The sequence below is a fragment of the Drosophila santomea genome, chromosome 3R, assembly GCF_016746245.2.
Source record: "Drosophila santomea strain STO CAGO 1482 chromosome 3R, Prin_Dsan_1.1, whole genome shotgun sequence".
Classification (NCBI taxonomy): domain Eukaryota; kingdom Metazoa; phylum Arthropoda; class Insecta; order Diptera; family Drosophilidae; genus Drosophila; species Drosophila santomea.
In genome coordinates this window covers 23,041,268-23,061,764 of record NC_053019.2, presented here as the reverse complement: position 1 = coordinate 23,061,764, position 20,497 = coordinate 23,041,268, and the positions used below count along the sequence as shown (strand labels likewise).

Genomic DNA, 20,497 nt, shown 5'->3' with positions numbered 1-20,497 from the left:
AATATCTAGATACTTCTTTGCGGAACATATGGATTCAATGTTAAATATCAGCCTTTTGAGTAAAATTATTGTAAAATACTTTGTTCAATTCTATGCTCTTGTTTTTAATCAACAAGCAAGTGAAATCATATATAAATATTTGCATCCCTAAATAGACCGTTTCTATAGGATTATCCCAACCTTTCCACCACCCTGATCTTTTTCTTGTATATTGATTGTGCAACACCTTACAGGCAGGCGGCACAATTATTCTTAGTGTTTATTTAAATACATTTGACTTATTTCACTTTCACACATTCACATGGTAAACTGAGAAGGCTAAAAAGGCCGCAATTGACTTGTTAACTGCCTTTTTGGGCGCTTTCGGATGTTGAATTTGCCTAAACATTATATTATTTGCTATGTGGTTTATTCACGTCTCATATAAAATCATCATTAACTATTGCTTTGCATTTGGCTGAACTAACAAAATAATTCATAACAAAAAATGATGGTGCACAAAACTTTGAATATTTTTCAGTTTTTTTTTTTGTTTGTTTTCGTTATTTTATAATTTAAATTTTTTTATTTTTTAAAAAATAATATTATCTTGAAGTTCAATTTTGCAGTTGTAGTAGCAGAAGTAATTTTTAATTAAAATAATATACGAGAGAGATAGAGAGAGTTAGCGATGAATATAACATCTATGGAGAATGGTTGTCGCTAAAAGTTTGTTGGTGTTGTTGTAGTTGGTTTGAAGCTGTTGTTTTCAACTATTTTAGCTGATCAGGTCTGTCACACATTCTGGCGAGGAATGCTGTGGATTAGAAAGGGTAAAAACGGGCATTATCAGCATGTGAATTTACAAGTTCGTTGGACAAGTAGACATCCGGACATCATAAGAGTGGGCCTGGGGCTCCATCATCCATCAGCCATCATCCCTACTTACTGTTTAGTCGAAGACGACGGGATCGCTCATCAGGCGCTGGACGAACTCTGTTTGCATTCAATTTCAAGTGGATCGACGACAAACGGTGGGTAAACAAGACGCAATCACCGTGCAGAGACCATACGTTTGACATTCGGGAGTTGGATGGTATGGATACGCAAACATGGATACACACATTTTGGGTTTTTTGGTTTTTTGGTTTTTTGTTTTTTTTTTTGGATTTTTTGGTTTGATTTTCAGGTCGAGTTGGTGGATACAAAGTGCACAGTGCAGTATGGTGGGGATTTTTTGGTTTGTGCGCAGACAAAGAGTGACATGTGGAATAGACAAACGGCGTTTACAAATCGTATATGAACAAATAAAAAAAAACACATCAAATCAGGGTCGTTCAAGGAACGAATACTTACGAGAGTAGGGGATAAATCCTTCATCATCCTCGGGATCCATGCAGTCGGCGAACAGGGTCTCCACCTGCTCGTCATCCAAGTTCTCACCTGTAAAGAAATACAATAATTTAGCGGGATATCCTAGGGGTTATATATCCAAGTAGATTACTCACCAAGCGCCAGCAGGGCGTGCTGCAGCTCAGCCAGCAACATGGTGCCGTTCTCCTCCTTGTCGTAGAGCTTCAAGCACTCGATGAAGTCCTCGTAGCAGCCCTGCTCCTTCTCCTTCTTGACCTGTGAGTAGATGGGCAGGAACTCATCCAGCTTGATCTTCTTCTCGTTGCGCTTCTTGGTGCCGCCCAATTTCTCGATCAGCGCCAAGGTGGGGTTCAAGTTCAGAGCGCGGAGGGCATCACCTAGGTCGACGGCATCGATGCCCTCACCGGGGGAGCCCATGACTTCGAAAACGAATTCGACATCTGCGCGAAAGGAACTCGATTAGCATTTGCATTGCATGATCGTAAGTCATCAAACGTAAATCCCATTAAATTATTGTTTTATATATTTTTTTTTTCATTTTGATTAGGTTGCCTCGTTAATTGTTGTAAAAATACTTTAGCAGCGGTGGGTGTTGACCACCCTTTTTTTCAGTTCGAAAACGGGGTCGATGTGGTAACCCTGAAATTTCTGGTACGCACATTTTTGGTCATCATGAAAATCTTGACATGGCTGGGCATTGCCTACTCGGTGTGTGTGTGTGTATGCGTGAGTGGGGATTGGGGATCGGGGATCTGGGAGAGTTGCCAGCCCCAAGAACACACTACGTATACGTAATCCGACACCCGAACCGAACGCCTTCGCCCTCGTCTGCGCTATATACACAGTATATAGAGTATATAGGCGCATATATACACACAAAGTCGCGTAGTTTTCTCCTCTCTTTCTCTGTGCGTTTGATCGAAAATAAATCTGAAGAAATAACTTGGCCAAAATTAGATCTCTAAGCGACCAGCATTTCGGCTCGATGACGATCGCGCGTATTCGGGTTCGCGACATATACACACACGATTTTCATTGTTTTCCGCGGCTTTTCTATAAACTCGATAAACTTAACTTTGCACTAGATTTTCGCTACCGGAATTGTGTTGGCAACCTTTATCCGTCCCGGTTTCTGTCGCCCGACGATCGATGAAAATAGATCAGGCGATGCATATAGACGATGGCATTCCTTAATGAAAATTTTCCGCATAGTGTTATATATAGGCACGCGTATATGTATGCGATATATTCCAAGTGATTACGAAATATGTTCACCGATTTTTGTGTACTTCTTTGTTGTGTATCTCACACGCGCACATTATGTAATCTGTATTTTTATGGATATTTTTTTTTCGCTGGTTTTTAGTCCTTTTTGCTAGGTTTTCTGTTACCTCTTTCATTGAATTTGATTTAATGGTTTAACTTTGATGGATTTCGTTTGAGGTTAGAGATAATCCTTTTTGTGCTGGTTTTTTTTTAACTTACTTTCAACTTCACGCTTTGGAACATCAGCCTGTCAACGGAATCGAAAAAGATTTGAGAGTTTGGCATTAATTCGAGTGTGCAAAAGGGTGGCGTTTTCAACTGATGCATATATACACAGTATATATCACTGGATATTGGTGGAAGATGTGTGAAGATTCCTTGGCCGACTGGGGCACTCACCATTTTGTCTGTTTGATGCGAAAATCAACTGTATCGCGGATGAGCTCGGTCTCGACTGAACGTTATTCGTCAGCGGCAGTACGGCAAGGTAATTCTGAGGTGAAAGCCAACCAGCCGATCGCCGAACACTCAGTTACAGATACAGATGCAGATACAGATACATTTACAGCTGTAGCTACGAATACGAATTCAAAAACGAATTCAAAAACGAATACGAATACGAATACGATAACGAATGGATGACGAAACGCTCGCTCTTTTCCTGCGCAAGGCTATACACACACACCAAAATATACGCAGTAGAATGTGCGATGGCAAGAATTTACTTTCATCTTGGGGAACTTTTTCGAATGCCACCTCTCTCTTTTTTTGGGATCCCATGGACCATCGACCGACCACCAGATATTGGGGCTCTCCTATGGAGCCAGAGCCATTTGTTGTCCGCTCTCTAGGCGGTCTATTTTTAAGCATTTTGTTTTTTTTCGGCAATTCTGTGGATTTTTTTTTTAGCTTCTATTTTATTTCGTTCGTGAAGGCAAAATAATAATCGCTAGTGGCATTCCCAGCCGGATAGTGTTGAATATCATTCGATGTTACAGATGATTTTGCAGATAATATTTTCTGGGCAACATTTCACACTCAGGAGGGTTGGGTATGGAAACTGATTGTTTAGCGCTGCGCAATAGATTGCTCCTCCATGCTGGCATTTTTACGGGGTATGTTTAGATGTTCAGATGTTTCGATGGCACTATGTACTAAACTATAAATTTGGCCTATACATGTATATATTTATACACTCATCGACCCTGATCGTCTTTTTGGCAAGCCCCGTGTACGTATTTTCTAGCCTGTTATCATTCGAAATGTTTTGTCAGCCGGCCAGTATGTGGGGGTGTTAAATGCCCGATTTCTTGTTTGTCCGACCGCCAGAACACCTGAAAGCCTTTTCAATATTTATACATTATACATGCTCCAAAATGCTCTATTCCTCGTTGGCAATCTCATCTACATAGAAGGCGCACCACTGGCCCCTCAGGCGCCTTCTTGTGTTCTTCTTGTGTGCGGCCGCCTCAACAACATTTTAATGCGTGCTATTTATAAAAACTATGACACAGATACACGAAGCGTATTCAGAGCAAAAATGTACAGCAACAACTAAATGAATGCTCGAATTGTTTGCATAGGTAAATGGGTGGTGGTAGGTACACACATATATAATGACCGATCAAGCCTGAAGGGTAAGCGAGGTGCTTTAAAGGCGGCAAATCTGGCAAGGAAGTGGCCATTAAGCCAGGCGGGCCATTGGCACTACCGGCACATCCCATTTCCATGTACCCATGTCCTTGACATTCTATATGGATGTACATGTACACACGTACGTGTTTGTGCCTTCAGACAGGCCTTTCTTTGACCCAGTTTCGAGCCCAGCTGTGTGCCCAGCATCCGGCTGATGCTCATCAGACCCACTCTCTGAGACATCCTGCCTCTCGTCCTTTTTCTCAATCCATTGAGCCTTCGGTTCGGCTTTTGGCCGCGCAGCCTCCCTGGCTTTGTTATTGTTTACTCCTTGGGGCCACCTGTTGCCGGGGCAGTAACTGGTGCATGAGTATTTAGGCCGATTTGGTCCTTGATTGAACAGCTGCTATCAGCAGCCCATTGTGGTCACGAATCTGCGCAGATTAATGTGCGCAAGTCATTGATAAATAGGCCCTTGAGACTGAAATCATGTGCTTGTATTTATAGAACTCGTTTCTGTAAACAACTTTTGGATTATGGGCTTTGTGCGCTGGTAATTAAGTTATTTAAATATATATATCAAAGCTTAAACTACTAAATAGAAACGCATTTTAGAAAGCATTAAATTTCTTTTACCAATGTTAAATTACAAAATAGGAAGAGTATAAAGCATTTTAGAAAGGACTTAGCCAGTGTAAAACAAAGTGTGCTTAATCAGCTGGCAGATTAATTAGGGAGCAAAGGCAAGGCTATAAATTTCATTTCCACTCAAGTCCGAAAGGACAGCGACTTATGTTTGGCCATTACTACTTCAATACCACACTATTTATTCGCAGTCGCACCCCAGAGGCTCGAAGACAAAGGAGTTTAATGGCCACCCCGCGGCGTATACGCAATGCCCACCCTCTGGCATTTGTTATCATTGATAAGTGTGCTTCAGAAACAGGGTGTCTCGATGGGACACTGTGTTCTGGCATTCCCTAACAAGTGCAAGGACACCCCGTACACGGAGAGCAGCCTTTTTGTCGTCCATACAGTGCGTATACTTAATACCGAGTGCGGGTGGTGCGGTATGACTCTCTGCGCTTGTGTGTGTGGGTTTCTCGGCAAAATATCCTGTATACGCACTGCTGGCCCGCTGCTGTCGGCATTGGAAACGATGGCCAACGGAGGATAACAACGACGGGGAGCTCAGTGCTCGTCAGTTAACGACGCTTGTCTCAGTTGCATCCGAACGCTCCAGCAGTAAACGTTATCCGCAACTGGCTACGCGCAAATCAAGGTAAGTCCTTGCAGGACCACAAAGAAAAAACAGTTTGGAGTGCAGAAGAAAAGGGCAAAAACGGCCAAAATACACAAATTGAAATCAAACAAAAAGTGCTGCAGGGTTCGTGTGCCAGAAAGGCTCTGCAATTAGTGGCTGTCCAAGGGGCCCAGCCCAGTTGGCAAAAGTGAAGAAGTGATGGCCAGAAGCGATTTCCAGTGGGTGCGGCGCCAATCAAGCGAATTGTGGGCCACGTTTGATTTGAGTGTGTGCCAAGTGGCAAACAATTGACAGTGCGACAGCGATTAAACGCGGAAAAAGTGAAATTTTGCACAATCCCAGCTCGGGTTATATAAGTCTGTGAAAATTTTTTGCCCCAAATTAGCATGTATACCAGAAACCCAGTTCTGTATCTATAACCCAGTCGCCTCGTTCTCGCCGCGGATGCGGAGTCTGCGTTCTGCGCAGCGTCCCAGGACCGAAATCTTGGTCGGCTTTTTTTTGGGCAGCGGGGGAGTTGCCATGGGTGGCACTGACCTAGTCGCTGGGCAAAATAGAAAATGGAAATCAACAGGAGCAGCGTGTTGGGCCTGCGCACGCAAACACCTGTTGCACATATATGCTAATGCCCCCAGCGAAGCTTGGATTTATGAATGGCTTGGCATGGCCAGCTGTTGCACGCCATTTGATTTGTGTCCTTGTGCCATTCCAGCTGGCCACCATGGTGACCAATGCCGCGGGGACAGCCGCAACGGGAGCAGCAACAAGCAACGCCACCAACAACAACAACCTGCAGACGAACAACAACAGCCATGCGGCGAACAACAACAACGATGACTTTGACTTTGACCAGGACAGTGGACTGCAGGACCTCGGCTTGCCGGTGTCCGTGCAAACATTCCTCTGGCGGCAAATAGCACCCTTCATCCGGCCCAAGTTGGGCAAACTGCACGAGTCTACCTGTCTGGTGAGTTTGAACAGGGCTTGCCAACAACATCCAAGTCAATTGCCAAAGATAGAAAACGAAAAGAGCTAAGATGGCCAAGAATAAGGAACCAAATTTCCCAAATACAAGAATGGGTGCTGTATATTCGCTATGCGTGTTTGTTGTAAGGATGGACTGTGTAACATAACGAAACCCAAAACCAAATTGGCATTCAGATTGGCACAAGCAATTCGTATTAAAGACCAACAAAAAAATTGTGTTCAATGTCTTCTACTTTTGATTTCACTTAGCCAAAATCATGGAAAATTGGAAGCCAAATTTGAGCCCCAACTTTGATGTTTGATGTTTTATATACTTTCCTGCATTCGATTTATTTTTCTTTAACAACTACTAACACGGCCACCTTCCACGAACTGAACAACAGACCTGTCTTCCATTTCCACCAGGCCAGGAAAAGTTTCATACAGCTAAGAACATAATGATTTAATGACCGCCCAAAAAAGTATGCTACACTTTTTGCCTAGCTTAATGTAGGCTTGGAAACTTTTCCTGCGCTTGTGTGTAGTACATTCAGTATGCTTTATACACAACCCAACTAAAACCACAACTACAATGACAAACTGTACAAATTAACATTGTAAAATCTTTCGCAATTTGTCTGAATCTGAATGTAGTTTTGTCAACATGCACCGGGACACCATGTAAGTTATAAATGTTTGTAGTAGTGAGTAACCCCCCCTTTTTTTTCTCAAGCTTGTTTGCTCAATGTTTAACTAAATGCATATTACATGAAAAATATGTTTAATATTGAGGTTAAAAGCTTTGTACCCTTTATATTGTATATGTTAAATGTTTTATGTACCTATGTTTAAGATTGTTTTTCGTTTGTCTGAAAACCCCTTTATTTTGCTGTAAACTTGGTAGCTTTAAAACATATGCGCTTCAGGTGTTTTATTATAAATTTAACAATTTCTCCGCCCTATTTTCGATGCTCAGGAGTCAAAGGAAGCCTGCAAGGTGAGTCTAAGAATAAATAGGTTTGTAATCTATTATTTATGAAACCCATTTGGCAGTCCTTTGAGAAAGTGCTTGTGCAGAACATACAATTCGGGCTGTCACCGCCTCTCACAAAGGGTTTGGGTGTGATTCCTCGATGGCGCCTGTTGCAAGGAGCTCTGCCACATGTTATGCATGCCTGTGCCGCTCTGCTCTACAATCGCGTCAAGGACATGCAGGCTATTGGTCCTGTGGAGACCAAACTACTCTACACCATGCAGTGGATCCTGCTCTACGCCGCCGAGGAATGTGCCGATGATGAAGGCGGCGAGGATCTGGGCTTGGGAGATGCGGCGGAACCCAAGTCGAAGTCCATTGATCAGTACTTGTTCTCTGTGCCAACTATAACGGTATGTTAAAACTATGCTAATATATAGACGTAATTAATACCCTTTCCTTTCAGCTCTTTGTGTACCTATTTGCACCTATTATACACCATCTAAAGGAATCGGATTTCCAGAACTTTCGCCTGGAGAATGGCATTAAGCTCTGGCAGGGAATGTGGGATAACCGTGCACCCGGAGCTCCATGTTTTACAGCACCCGTAAAGCCCAAGGCTCGCAACTTGCTGTGTGCACCCACTCCAAAAGGATCCACTGATGTCTTCCCAGCACGAAAGCACTCACTCAGTGCGGATGCCATGTCACCCAAGCCGGATTCGCCACAGAGCGGTATCTCCGACTATGGAAGGCAGGACGAGGAGGTTTGTTTATAACAAATTTGAAGTAATTGATTGTTTGTGAACTTGTTTTACATCTAGGGTTCCTGGGTTTCTTCGCCCAAGGAGTTTGCCTTTCCCGAAACCATACCAGAAGAAGCCTCCAGCGTGGAGGATGAACGTGTGGTCATATTCAGGCTGCCTTCGGCGCCGCAACTTATGGATAACTCATTCTTTACGGTAAGCTCATAAACGATGTTAGTAAGTAATCTCTAGAGTATCTTGTTTATCAGGCCGATGCCAGTCTGCTGCAACAGCAACAATCGCAGAGTCGCCGAGGAAGTCGCCAGTCGATGAACTCCCGTGACAAGGATAAGATGCCTTCGACCAAGTTCGAGTTTGATCAGCAGGAACTCATGCGCGGTGCCTCGATGAAGGAGAAGCGCAGTGCCTCCATCGAAAAGGAGACGGACTCGGATAAGTCGGAAAGTATCAAGGCAGATGTGTCCGCGGCCACTTTCCTGGATGTGGCAGTGCTCCGCTGCCTCTTCATCTCCCATTGGCAGGAGGAGGGCATCTTCTGGAGCCTGCAGTATCTATACAATCGGTGGGATCTCAGAATAACTAACACATAGGGTAAACCTTACCTAGATTTCATTTCAGACTCAGTGACATTGGCGAGGAGGCGGCCATCACTTTGAATCAACCTCGCAAGCGCTCGAACTCCTTGCCCATACCGCAAATCGAGATTTCACTGTACCAGGGACCCGGCAGCAATAGTCGCGATAGTCCAGGGAGCTCTGTGGTTAAGGATTACATTGAAATACCAGATCCATCGCCCACGGTGACAGCCTGTGTGGCAGGTAAGCTATAAGTTCTACTGGTTCTATCACCATTTCTTATATATACTTTAAACCCAACTCTTTAGAGGAACCTCAAAGTGCACCCAGCACTACGGAAAGACGCGGCAGTGAGAAGAAGAAACGCGTTAAGATGGCTGATCTTCGGGCTTTCGTGGAGACGAAGATGTTCTCGAAGTCGGAGAAGAATTTGGAAAAAGTAGGCCTCGATACAAACTCAGCCAATGGCAAGACACCACTGCAACATGCAGTAAGCGGAGCAAAAACTTATGTTTAATGTTCTTAAGTGTTTCTGCCTGGCTCCCGCTTATAATCCCCATATAAATGTTACACTTTAAATGGTGTTTGTTTGGCTTGAGAGTTGAATGTTATCTAAATGTACCCAAAATGCACACTGATCGATAGTAATATTGTTCTATGTTATCATATAGGAGTACCATCGCAGCCTGGACACGGGTGAGAAGAAGCTCTCGCGATCGGCCTCGATGATAAGTCGCGAACCAGCCAGTAACTTGATCAAGGGCAAGTCCATGCCCAGTCTCAGGTAAATATATAAATCACCCAGCTAGCCAAATTCAAAAGAATACGACTGACTCTTAATCAGGCTTCTAACATCAGACACCAATAACACACATACCATGCCATACCATGCATACCATACAGGTGACACTGCCAAACGATTCTCGAAATTCCACACTCTTCAGAGACTCATTCTTTGCTGTCGAGCTATTTGCTAATGCTATATATTCTATACCCTATGCCTTGTACTACTCTTCTCCAATGAACAACCAGCTGTCTGCTTGATAGCGGGTGAGTTTCGGTCTACCAAGCTAACTGACTATGATTTGTATCTGGATCTCGAAGAAACACTCTATGCTTTATGTGCTCCATGCCCATGATGGGTTTTCCTCCTTTAACTAGTACCACCTCTTGTATGCTAACCTTTTGGCACCTGTCCAAGCCTGTTACGTTCTCACCTTTCACCCAACTATCTTTCTCCAACTATCTCACCTGGCTATCCCACTAGTAACCACCCCTGATCCCTCAGCTTGCCGCACGCCGTTTTTGACTAATGACACACACACGCTTTCTCGCACGTATCCTACAAAATACAAGATTTTACAGATACGTTGAGCCACCCAAGGCCCCACGGCCATCGCAGGCCACCTGTCCGCGCTCCACGGCCTTCTATCCCCGGAATCCCATCATTACGGTTACGGAGCACACGCCCACACCCTCGCCCGATTACATGAAGCGTCAGGTGAGCCATCATCATTGTTATGCAAGTTTTGTCCTTGGCAAAATAAGTTTGCACTCAAGGATGTGATAATGAATGAACTACTGCTGAGACCCAATTATTTTCGTACAGGGCTCCATTGACTCCCAGCTGGATGCCTTGAGTAATGGCGGCAGTATAGCTGGCATGGCTGGAAACGGAGGTGGTAATGGTAGTACGGGCATGGGCAGCACCACCACCCGTTACCGTGGCCAAATGCTGCGCTCCCACACGGACTCCCACATCGATTATACGGGCGTGGATGAGTCGGAGGCGCCGGGTTCCTCCTTTTACATAACCCGCGATGGTGGGATTGACTACGAGATTATCCTGCTGGCCATTAGCAATGTTTTCAAGCGGGATCCGGCACAGGTTTGCTCACTGCGCGTTTTGGAAGCGGGTCTGAACATCTGCGAGCTGCTGATTGAAATGGGTGTGCTCAAGTTGGGTGAGCATGCCCACGAGATCTCGATGAGCATTACGAGGAGAGCTCTGCAGGTCCTGGGATGTCCACACGGTTGCAATGATGGTAGGTCGAGCCTACTCAGCTATAAATGAATTCCACTATCAATTAATTATATTTAATATATTTTTTAGGTGTTCGTGGGCCACCTGCTGACTTCCTGCGCAACCAATGCCAGAAGATCCTGTCCAGGATGTTGCGGCAGGCTGGTCAAAGGACCAAGCGCTTCATGCAGGAGATGGTAAAGACATCCCCATTGCCGGAGCTCATCGACTACTTCCATGCCTTCCTGGCCTTCTGCGTGGATCCCAGCTCGCTGCTGTCGCCACTGAGTAAGTGTTCACTTATTTGCTGGCCAGAACGGCTAGACCGCAAATGCTGGGCTTGGATGCCAACCAATTGTAGGCGCACCAAAAAACCCCATATTTAATACTCGATCCAACCAGACTTATGAGTTCCATTGGCCATTTTGTGTTGGGCTTCTCTTATGCCTTTTGATTTGCTCTTCCGGCCCCGGAATCCGCATCCCCCATGCTGTTTGTGGTTCCATTTTCCCATTATGCATGCCAAGAATTTTGCTAATGCTTTTGAGTTGTTGTACCTCCCGATTCTTTTGACTGTCACCACCAATACGTTGTATATATATATATATGTATGTATGTATGAAATGATGATGCAATAGCTCATAAACGACAGAGTGGATTTAAAAATGCTAACACCGATATTGGCGGCGTACCAGGTCAGGGCGGCTATTCGACCAATTTTAGCGGCGGCATGAGCGGCGGCGCCGAGGCCCAGGTGGTTGGTGCGGTCTTCAAGCCGCTGGTCAGCCGCTTTGTGGAGGCCAGCAAGGATCTGAAGGGTCCGGAGAATATAGCCCTGTACTGCGACATCCGGCAGCTGGTCACCTATGTGAAGGGCGCCCATGGCGGTCCGTTTCGCCTGGTGGCCCTCAGTGGCATCCTGGCCGTCACTCCAAGGCCCCACAAGAAGGGTCCTTCCGCGCAGACCACTCGTGTGATCAGGTAAGTCACCAAAATCACATAGTAGAAGATTCATTTATTCAAATCCATACTTTGCAGACACATTCCGCAGGCCAATGCAAATCAGAGTCTGCAGAACGACGACAATCGTTCGCAACGTCGTCTTCTCCTGAAGAAACGCAGCACTTCGTCCGCCTGCGCCGTGGTGAGCAGCATTCCTAAATCCCAATCTGAAGCTCATTTCCGCCTCGTACATTTCAGAGCCTGCTGGAGACGGAGGCCTGCGAGGAGCACTACAAGACCAGCCAATCGCCACTGAGCAACTTCCGACGGAGGACCACCGGAGTGCGACCCACGTTGACACCGCGTCACAGCGAACGCGCCCTGTTATCCGACTCCACGTCCAGTTCGGAACGCAATTCGCTGGGACGGCTCAGCGGCTTGGTGCGCTGGTTCCGCGGCACGCCCAAGGAGGCATCGTCCATCGATCTGGAGATCGGGTCGCTCAATCCGGAGATCTCCTCCACGTTCATGCGGCACGCCTCGCTGAAGATCCAGCGCGGCCGGTCGAGCGATGGCATTGGGCGGTCCATTCAGCGCGCCAAGCGACGCGTCGAGCGGCGGCTGAACCGTTTCGGCGGCATTGTGAAGGGCAAGAAGAAGGTGGGCGGCATCGAGGAGACGGCGGACTTCAGTCGCCGCAGCTCCTCGGACATGTGCGACGGTCCGCGGGAGTCGGAGGTGGTCATCCTCAAGGAGCGCAAGCTGGTGCCCACCGAACCGGTGCGCGTGGGCATGCTGCGGCTTTCCTTCCTGCTGGAGACCTGTGCCCCCGGCTCCTTTCCCGATCCCCAGCTGGTGGCCGCCGTTCTGGATCTGGTCAGTATGCCTACCACTCCTCGTTGAGTGTCACTTCATCAACTTTCTGTTTGGTTCCGCAGCCACAAGCTCCACTCGTGGCCAGGGCCACCTTTCTGCTGGAGTGCGCCCACTTTGTGCACTTGTGCAACAAGGGTCAGTGGCCCGCCTGGATGAAGCAGAACGTGGGCAGCTACCGGGCCTCGGGTGCAAACATCAATCTCAATCAGATGAAGCAGCAGGTGAGCCAAACGAGCGCCAGACGCACCCACATCCTGCAACGGGCAGCCGGCAAGATGTTCCACCAGTGGGCAGAGATGGTGGGCGCTCGGCTAGAGGAGATCCTCTTCACGGAGCGACTGCAGTACGAGGCGGTCAATGCGAGTCTCACGGATCCCGAGAAGCAGCGCGAGCTGCTGCAGCAGGACGAGGAGGAGGACTTTCTGGACGAAACATCGGTGAATCCCCACGGCAATGATTGCCCACACTCCTTGAAGCTGATCGCCTGTGTGCTTCTCTTCGAGATCACTGCGTTTTTGAGGGACACCTACCTGATGCTACCAAAGACATCGAAGCTGATCCATCGCGACAAGCCGGCGCCCTGGGAGAAGGTGTACCGCGAGGCCAATCGCCGCTGGTCCATGGCCCTCAGCTCCATGGGTCACTCGCAGACCTCCGCCCAGAGCCTGCAGTCGATAGCGGCCGGTAACGATGGCGCCGGCCAGTCGGAGCGAAAGATATCCTTCGTGCTCCACGAACCGGACAATGAGTCGGAGAACAGCAGCAACACAACGCTCACCAAGGAGGGGGAGGAAGGTAACATCTGTAAAGTTTTAAATGCATATATCAATCATTTATATTATTCTTTATACCCAGCACGTCGACCCACTGCATCGGCTGTTCGTCCATTCCTGCTGAGAAGGGGCACTGCCACCACAACGGGAGGATCCTTCAAGCGCCGCTCGCTGAAGCTTCGTCGCAACACCAAGGACAGCAAGGACATCGAAACCGATTGTAAGTAACTCTTAGAAATAATTTTATTTTACCTTAAACTTATTATTTTAAATACCTACAGTCAATATGCAATCACGTCGCAAGGTGTCCTCGCTCTCCGATCGCAGTGACACCTCGGAGCAGGGCATGATCAGTGGTGGCGAGGAATCTCCGGGCATTCTCAGCGACGATCAGCAGCCGGAGTCGCCCACGGACTCGAACGAAAACGATGATACGGCCAAGAATATGCCATGGCTTAAAGCAATCATCGATCTTATGTCCAGCTATAACTACTACTGCACCCACAAAGGATACTGCCATCCATTTTGCTACAAACGACACATGCGATCCTGCACTCGCTTGGTCAAAGCCACCAGAAAGGTAAGAGATCCTTGATGGAGGTCTAACTTGAGCTAAAAACATTTTACTATTTGCTAGGTTTATGGCGAAGAGTTTGGATTCACCTTCGATGCAGATCATCCCAATGTCGAGCCCACAATTATCACGTCCAGTAAGCCACACACTTCTCGAGCTCGTTCCACTAGGAAGGTATCGGAACAGAGTTCCACTCAGACATCCCCGTCCAAGCGAAAGGATAGCTTGTCTCGCAAAGACCGGTAGGTGATATCCATATGTAATCCGAATGTTTTGCTAATTAAGTGCTTACAGGATTAGTGATGATCCTGACCTGGAAATGGCGGAGAAGTTGGCCAAAGCTTTTCGACAGGAAAAAGAGAAGAAGATGCAGGAGGAACCACCCATCCTGAAGTTTATCCGCATTCATATACGTAACTTGTTCCATTTTCCGCTGGCCACCTTGCTAAAGGGCGCAGTTGTGCTCACCGAGGAGATGGTCATCGAGGCAATGCCCGCCGCTTGGGAACTGCTCCTGGAGACCAATCACGATACGGCCACCTCAAGTGCCGCTGTATTTTTGATGGGCTCGGTGAAGGCCCAGAACTTTGCCTTCGACATCATGCAGAGGGCTTTGAAGCACAAGGATCCGGACATAAGGATTGGGGCCATTCAGCGCTATCTGGTGTTGTGGAAGTGCCGCTTCCATGTCTGGCCACGAATGGAGGAGAATGCCCACGATGTGACCTTCAAGGTGCCACCGGGTGGCATCGAATTCACACTGCCCTCGCCCAAGATTGGCATCGAAAGTCTGCCGGTGGTGGATCCACCCTGGATGCCAGTGCAGCAGACAAAGGACATGGACGTAACCCTGAACCAAGATAGACATGTGAGTGAGAAGGCCGCGGAGACCCTGGGTTATGTACTAGTCGGGAGGGTATCTTTGTTAATGGTCTAATGCCATTTTACCTTTCAGCGATCTTTGGTGACCGCAACCAAGAGCCGGAAGATGCAGCAGACGGAGGCCATCCGGAATGCCCTGCGCCAGCAGAGGGACAAACAGCGGGCAGAGCGCCACAGTTTCCTAATCACCATGATACCTATCAGCCAACAGGCATCTCATGAGCCCGGAATGGAGAAACTGGAGGACCATGAGATCGAGGAGGATCTCGATGGCACCCGCATGTCCTCGCACTTGCACCACGCCCACTCTCTCTTCCCCTCCGTTCTCTGCTCCTCCGTGATGCAGATCGTTGGCTGCCTGGACGACGCGGCCATTGGATCGGATGGCAATGCGGTATATGAGATTGCCTACCAGGTGATCTGGGTTTGCTTGGTGGAGGAGTCAGCTCTGTTCCTGCGCTATGTCTTTGAGCGTCTGACGCGCGATCGCCAGGATCAGATGTTCAAGCTCCTGCGACACCTCATCCGATTTGTGCCCCGTCTGCCACAACAGGCGGCATTTGCGCTCTACAACTCGATTATAGGATACATCATGTTCTACGTCAGATCTTCCAACGAACTGAAGCAAGAGGTGGGCACTGCATTTCATGCATATAAATGGTTTACTCATGAAACATCTCTTTTTAGCTTGTTGGCTCAGCTTTATCGGTGCTTTGGATGGTGGTGCACTCGGTCCATGGAATTATGTTCAAGGATCTGAAGCAGATTCTGCGTAAGGAGCAATGCGATGCATCCATTCTGCTAACGGCCAATGTGCCCGCAGCCAAAAAGATTGTTGTGCACGGACCAGCGGACGATGACTACAACATACCCTCTCAATTTCCCGTCCAGGAGGATACTCTCTTCTGTCAGCTGCTCAAGGAGGCCTTGGATTACTATCCCATCGATGAAAAGAACACCACTCACTACTGTCTAGTGGACTACAAGAGCAGTAAGTTGGATGTGAGATCATCTTTAAAGGAAGTTACTTGTTACTTCTTGACATCTTTCAGGTAAAATCCTCAACCCCAACTGGTACATCCGTGATCTGTACTTCTTCAAGAGATCGCAATACCCCGAGGTGCGTCTTATGCTTATGCGTCCGGAGGAGTCCTTCCTGGCACTCCAGAAACAGGAGCTCACCAAGAAGTTTGTGGAGATCGGCAAGGTGCACTTGACATGGGCCATTCTGAAAAATGTGGACATGGTGGTGCAGCGGGTGGTGTTCCTGCACGAGGAGCTGATGAAGCTGCCCTCCTTTCCGCGCAAGGCACTCGAGGTGGATCTGGATCTGCACCATGGTGGCGAGTACGGAAAGGTGCTGCTCGGGTTGGACGTCCTGCACAAGTTCATGTGGGTGCGTCTGATCGCCCGCATGTTCGAGGCCATGGCTGGGAATTTTGCGTACTCAGCGGACATCCAACTCTTTCTGAACGTCCTTTCCGGCGCCTCCATTCTGCACGCCGAAGATTCGTGCATCATGCGCTATGTGATGGCTACCTTCATCAACGCCGCTTTCAACTTCAAGAACATCTTCTCCACGAACGGTTACTTTATGATTATGCCCACCCTGCTGCAAGTCTATTCCCTGCATCAGACCAACAAGCTGATCACCACCACCATTGAGTATGCGGTAAAGCAGTTCTATCTGCTCAACCGCAAGCCCTTTATCCTGCAAATGTTTGGTTCCGTTTCCGCCATTCTCGATACGGATGAGGATGGCACGTATGGTGAAGCTCACAAAGTGCAGTCAAGCTGCCTGTTCAACCTGCTCCTCAGTCTCGAAGATCCCTCGCCGGATCCTCTCAACATTGCGGAGCTGGTCAAGGAACCCAAGCCCCTCAAGGCCATCGACTTTTGTTACCATGACGAGGATGACGATGTCACGGTATTGGATTGCATTACCTTATGTGTCATGGTCGTGTCCTACTCCGCAGAGAGCACACGGGGATACCAAATGCTAGTGAGTCCATACTTATGATCTAGATAGAAATCCCACTAACCATTAATCCTTTCAGATCATTTTGGAGGCCATTCTGCCCTGCTATCTGCAACAGATCCAGTCGCCCAGCTATATTCCGCTGCAGGGAAAGTCGGAGCGCGATATTATCCTCCAGCTGGCGGTGGCCATACGCACCATGGTGCACAACTGCGAGGGTCTGGCCAAGAGCTACAACGGGCCGTATCGGAACAGTCCGGAACACAAGGGCTCCTCGCAGCGCAACTGCAGCCGAGGACCTCCCTGCTCACCCGGCCTGGACTTTGAGGAGGAAACACATCCCAAATACATGACCGACGCACGCACCAAGAACATGATGGACTCTGCCGAGGATTCGGAAATGATACGCACCGAGTACCGAAGGCCACGTGACGTGTTACTCTCCGTGGTGGCCGATTTCCTCACGAAATCCACCGTGCGTCTAGCAGAGCTGGCCAAGAAGATGCCCAGCGATACGAAACCCACCGAGGTGCTGGACGCCAAGTGCCACATTCGTTTGGCGGACATCGCGCACTCCCTGCTGAAGGTGTCGCCCTATGATCCGGAGTCCATGGCCTGTCGTGGACTGCAGCGCTATATGCAGGCGGTTCTGCCACGGGCGGAGTGGTCCAACGATACGTTGCGCAACGCATTGGTCACCATACTACGGCGCATCGACAAGGTGTTCCTCAAGATCTCAAAGAAGCCATCGATCAGGAGGAATACGGACTGGGAGGCGGCCGCCGGACTGCTGAAGGGCATCCACGAGACGATCATACGGCACTCGTACGTGCTGCACTGGCAGCAGATGAAAACGCTCATCAGCACGGTGCAGAATCTGATCGTCAATGAGCCCGGCATTCCCGAGGGCGTCTCCAGCGCAGGAGCAGCGCTCATGTCTCAGAATCCGCCGGCCTTTTTCTGCTCGGCCGTGGTGCGTCTGGTGGCCCTGCAGGTGGTCAGCCCCGTGGACTGTTTCTCCCTGGTCCAGATATGCGGCGGTAGCGCCGAGTTTGCCACGCAGGAAAAGGCCGAGGGCTTTCTAATGCATCTGATAATGCCACTGTGTCTGAAGGTTTGCTCGGGCCGCGGCGTTTCCGATGTGGGCGAGTTGAAGATGTCGGACGTTTCCTTCCTGCTGACTGCCGTGTTGAATGCGATGAGTCCGCCGGCGGGTCGTACCGGGCAGGCCGTGTCCCAAATCAACCGGGTTACCGGCGACCTACGCGCCGGCTCACTCACCTTCACCGGCAGTCGGGATGCCAAGCGCCCAGCCCGCATCTCCGGGTCCCTCTACCAGGCCGCCTTCTTAGCCCTGCGCATCGTTTGTATCTGCTTCGAGAGCCGGCTCTCCAACGAGTGGCCCCGCATCGTTCGGGTGATGAGGGATCTCGGCAGGCGCAATGAGGCGGCCCCGGATCTCTGGAGCTTTATGGAGTTTGTGGTCACCCACCGAACGCCCCTCTACATTGTCCTGCTGCCCTTCATTCTGCACAAGGTAAGAAACGGGGTCTTTTCAATTCCATTATACTTTGGTGACCCCAACGATGGAATTTGCCTTGGGTGTATGGTCACAGCTGGTGACCCCAAACATATTAACCATCTTTGCAGTGATCGTATTTAAAGGGATAACTAGTCGAATGATGATAAATTGTGATTTAGAGCGGCAAGAGGCTTGTTGTGTCTGGGTAACATGAACCCAAGTTCCCCTAACTGAATTTCAAGTTTTCATTTTTGATTACTTAATATTATAATTTCTTATGATGCATATCCGTAAGCCGATTATAATATCCTTTGATACCCATATCTGCCTTAACCAAGTAGTTTTCCGACTTGCACTTCTATGACTTATACGCAAAAAGCAATCCCCCCTATGACCTTTGGCCATTCTGAATATATTCCTAAATTCGTTTAAAAATCGAACCACATTAACGATTCATATCTTCCAGATATCGCAACCACCCATTGGGGATCACGAGCGACACATGCAGTTCATCATCCGGGAGCGATTGCGTGGAACTCCGCCGCAGGGCGGGATTAAGTCCAAGGGAGCTTTGCTGCTGGAACTGGCCAGGGAGCTGCGGGACCTGCGCGACGAGCTGGAGGAGAAACGCTACGGTAAGGGGACCGGAACGGACGGAAACCCAATCTTTGCTCCACACACCCACTCATGTTTCAGTCTCCACAGATCGCGAGAGCTCCGAGCAGAAGAAGAGCGACACTCCGGCGGCAACTAGTGCGGCTGAAGCACACAAGTCGCAGCAAAGACCTTCACTTATATCTATCTTCACAGGAACCACCACGGGCCAGGCCTCGCACTCCCACGTCTCCGCCGTGCCGATCGACTCGCGCAGCGGATCCGGCGGGATCTGCACGCCCAGCGACACGCTGTCGCAGCAGACGCTGCACCCGCCGCGGGAGTCGCTCTCGAGCAGCTCCACGGGCCGGGATCCGCACACGACGACCAGCGAGAGCCAGAGCGGCGAGGCGGACGCAGGATCGGCGCCCACGCTGGTGGGGCCAACGCCGAGCGGATCGGGACATGGATCGGGCAGTGGCATTGGTACCGGTGCCGCCTCCGCCGTGCCCTCGCATCTCTCGCATTCGCAGTCGTTGCAGCAGGCTCCCTTCAAGGCCCAGCCGCCCAAGCTGCGCTTCGTTTCGTCCGTGGAGTTCCGGCACTCATCCGGGGAGACATCCACCACACCGCTCTCGCCGGAAAGCCCGGCGGAGGACAGTTCCGGGGATCATACCCGCTCACGCCTGCAGCGTTCCAAGGCGGCCAGTCGAAAGACCTTCCGGCTCAAGCGCAGTCGTCTGACGCCCATGGAGCCACCGAGCATTGTAAGTGATGCAGAAATGTACTTGGCCCTGAAATCCTCATACATACGTTCTTCATAGGTCACCTCGCAGGAGGAACAGGTACCGCAGGCGCAGGCAAAGGCCCTGGGCGAGATATCCTGGGACTCCGTTTCGCAGACGTCCTCGACTTCCGGCTATCGGGACAACAACAGTCTGCAGACTGGTCTGCTTTCGCCAGATGGATCCTTGGGTGGCTTGACCCTGGGTCGCTCACCCTCGCAGCACTCGCTTCTGATGGTCTTCGAGGGGCAGGACGAGGACACGCTCATTTAACAATCACAGAACGGCGACCGGGCCTACGAACTTTAGAACCCAAGTGGTTCCACTAATTTAACAGGAATTTGTAGTCAGGAGTAGTCAAACAGGCAAAAGGTAGTTGTTGGGTGTTGAGTTTTATAGATGAATCGTTGTTTTCCATTGTGTGCCATTTTTGTATATGATAGGTAGAGTTAGAAACTAATAAAAGTACTTGGTAGCCGTTCTAAATGTTGCTCCACTTTTTAATTGATAATGAGTACTGACGATGTAACAAGTGGCGCCAGAATTTGAATAAGTTTGATAACACTGCTTATCGATAAGTGTTGCCAATCGGTATCGAGCCAGAGATGTGATCACTTGTCGTGTTTTCGATGACACAAAGGATGGTTGTTAGTTTTACGTTTATATTGGCGATTTTAACTGAACATTTTTAATAATATATAAAATATTTTTAAATTAATTAGGGTTTTTTAAATTTAACAAAATATACAA

The 20,497-nt window shown here is 48.7% G+C and overlaps 2 protein-coding genes across 15 annotated transcripts; one reads left to right on the top strand and one right to left on the bottom strand.

Annotated features, from left to right (window-relative positions):
• Positions 1-207: 207 nt before the first annotated feature.
• Positions 208-3,146, bottom strand: LOC120453015 (myosin light chain alkali). 2 transcript variants are annotated; one of them, XM_039637530.2, is made up of 6 exons: positions 3,019-3,146; positions 2,839-2,866; positions 1,488-1,793; positions 1,336-1,422; positions 929-975; positions 208-796 (listed from the first exon to the last, which is right to left on the bottom strand). In XM_039637530.2, exons 1-5 carry the CDS (start codon positions 3,019-3,021, stop codon positions 932-934), a joined length of 468 nt encoding a protein of 155 aa, XP_039493464.1. In that variant the 5' UTR covers positions 3,022-3,146; the 3' UTR covers positions 208-796; positions 929-931. The 2 variants fall into 2 exon arrangements, with proteins under 2 accessions (XP_039493464.1, XP_039493465.1); XM_039637531.2 differs by lacking the exon at positions 929-975.
• A 2,305-nt stretch (positions 3,147-5,451) lies between these two features.
• LOC120451352 (protein unc-80 homolog) lies at positions 5,452-20,251 on the top strand. Of its 13 annotated transcripts, none has more exons than XM_039634979.1 (31): positions 5,452-5,536; positions 6,231-6,485; positions 7,139-7,165; positions 7,461-7,481; positions 7,538-7,870; positions 7,924-8,223; positions 8,281-8,418; positions 8,472-8,785; positions 8,842-9,041; positions 9,107-9,288; positions 9,470-9,582; positions 9,831-9,848; positions 10,155-10,299; positions 10,408-10,843; positions 10,912-11,109; positions 11,460-11,802; positions 11,860-11,962; positions 12,022-12,639; positions 12,702-13,434; positions 13,495-13,632; positions 13,694-13,992; positions 14,050-14,228; positions 14,281-14,854; positions 14,942-15,499; positions 15,556-15,859; positions 15,921-16,870; positions 16,926-18,383; positions 18,835-19,003; positions 19,074-19,121; positions 19,179-19,729; positions 19,787-20,251. In XM_039634979.1, exons 2-31 carry the CDS (start codon positions 6,240-6,242, stop codon positions 20,018-20,020), a joined length of 9,930 nt encoding a protein of 3,309 aa, XP_039490913.1. In that variant the 5' UTR covers positions 5,452-5,536; positions 6,231-6,239; the 3' UTR covers positions 20,021-20,251. The 13 variants fall into 13 exon arrangements, with proteins under 13 accessions (XP_039490913.1, XP_039490911.1, XP_039490916.1 ...); XM_039634977.1 differs by having other exon boundaries at positions 19,065-19,121; XM_039634982.1 differs by lacking the exon at positions 9,831-9,848 and having other exon boundaries at positions 9,107-9,237; positions 10,164-10,299.
• Positions 20,252-20,497: the final 246 nt, after the last annotated feature.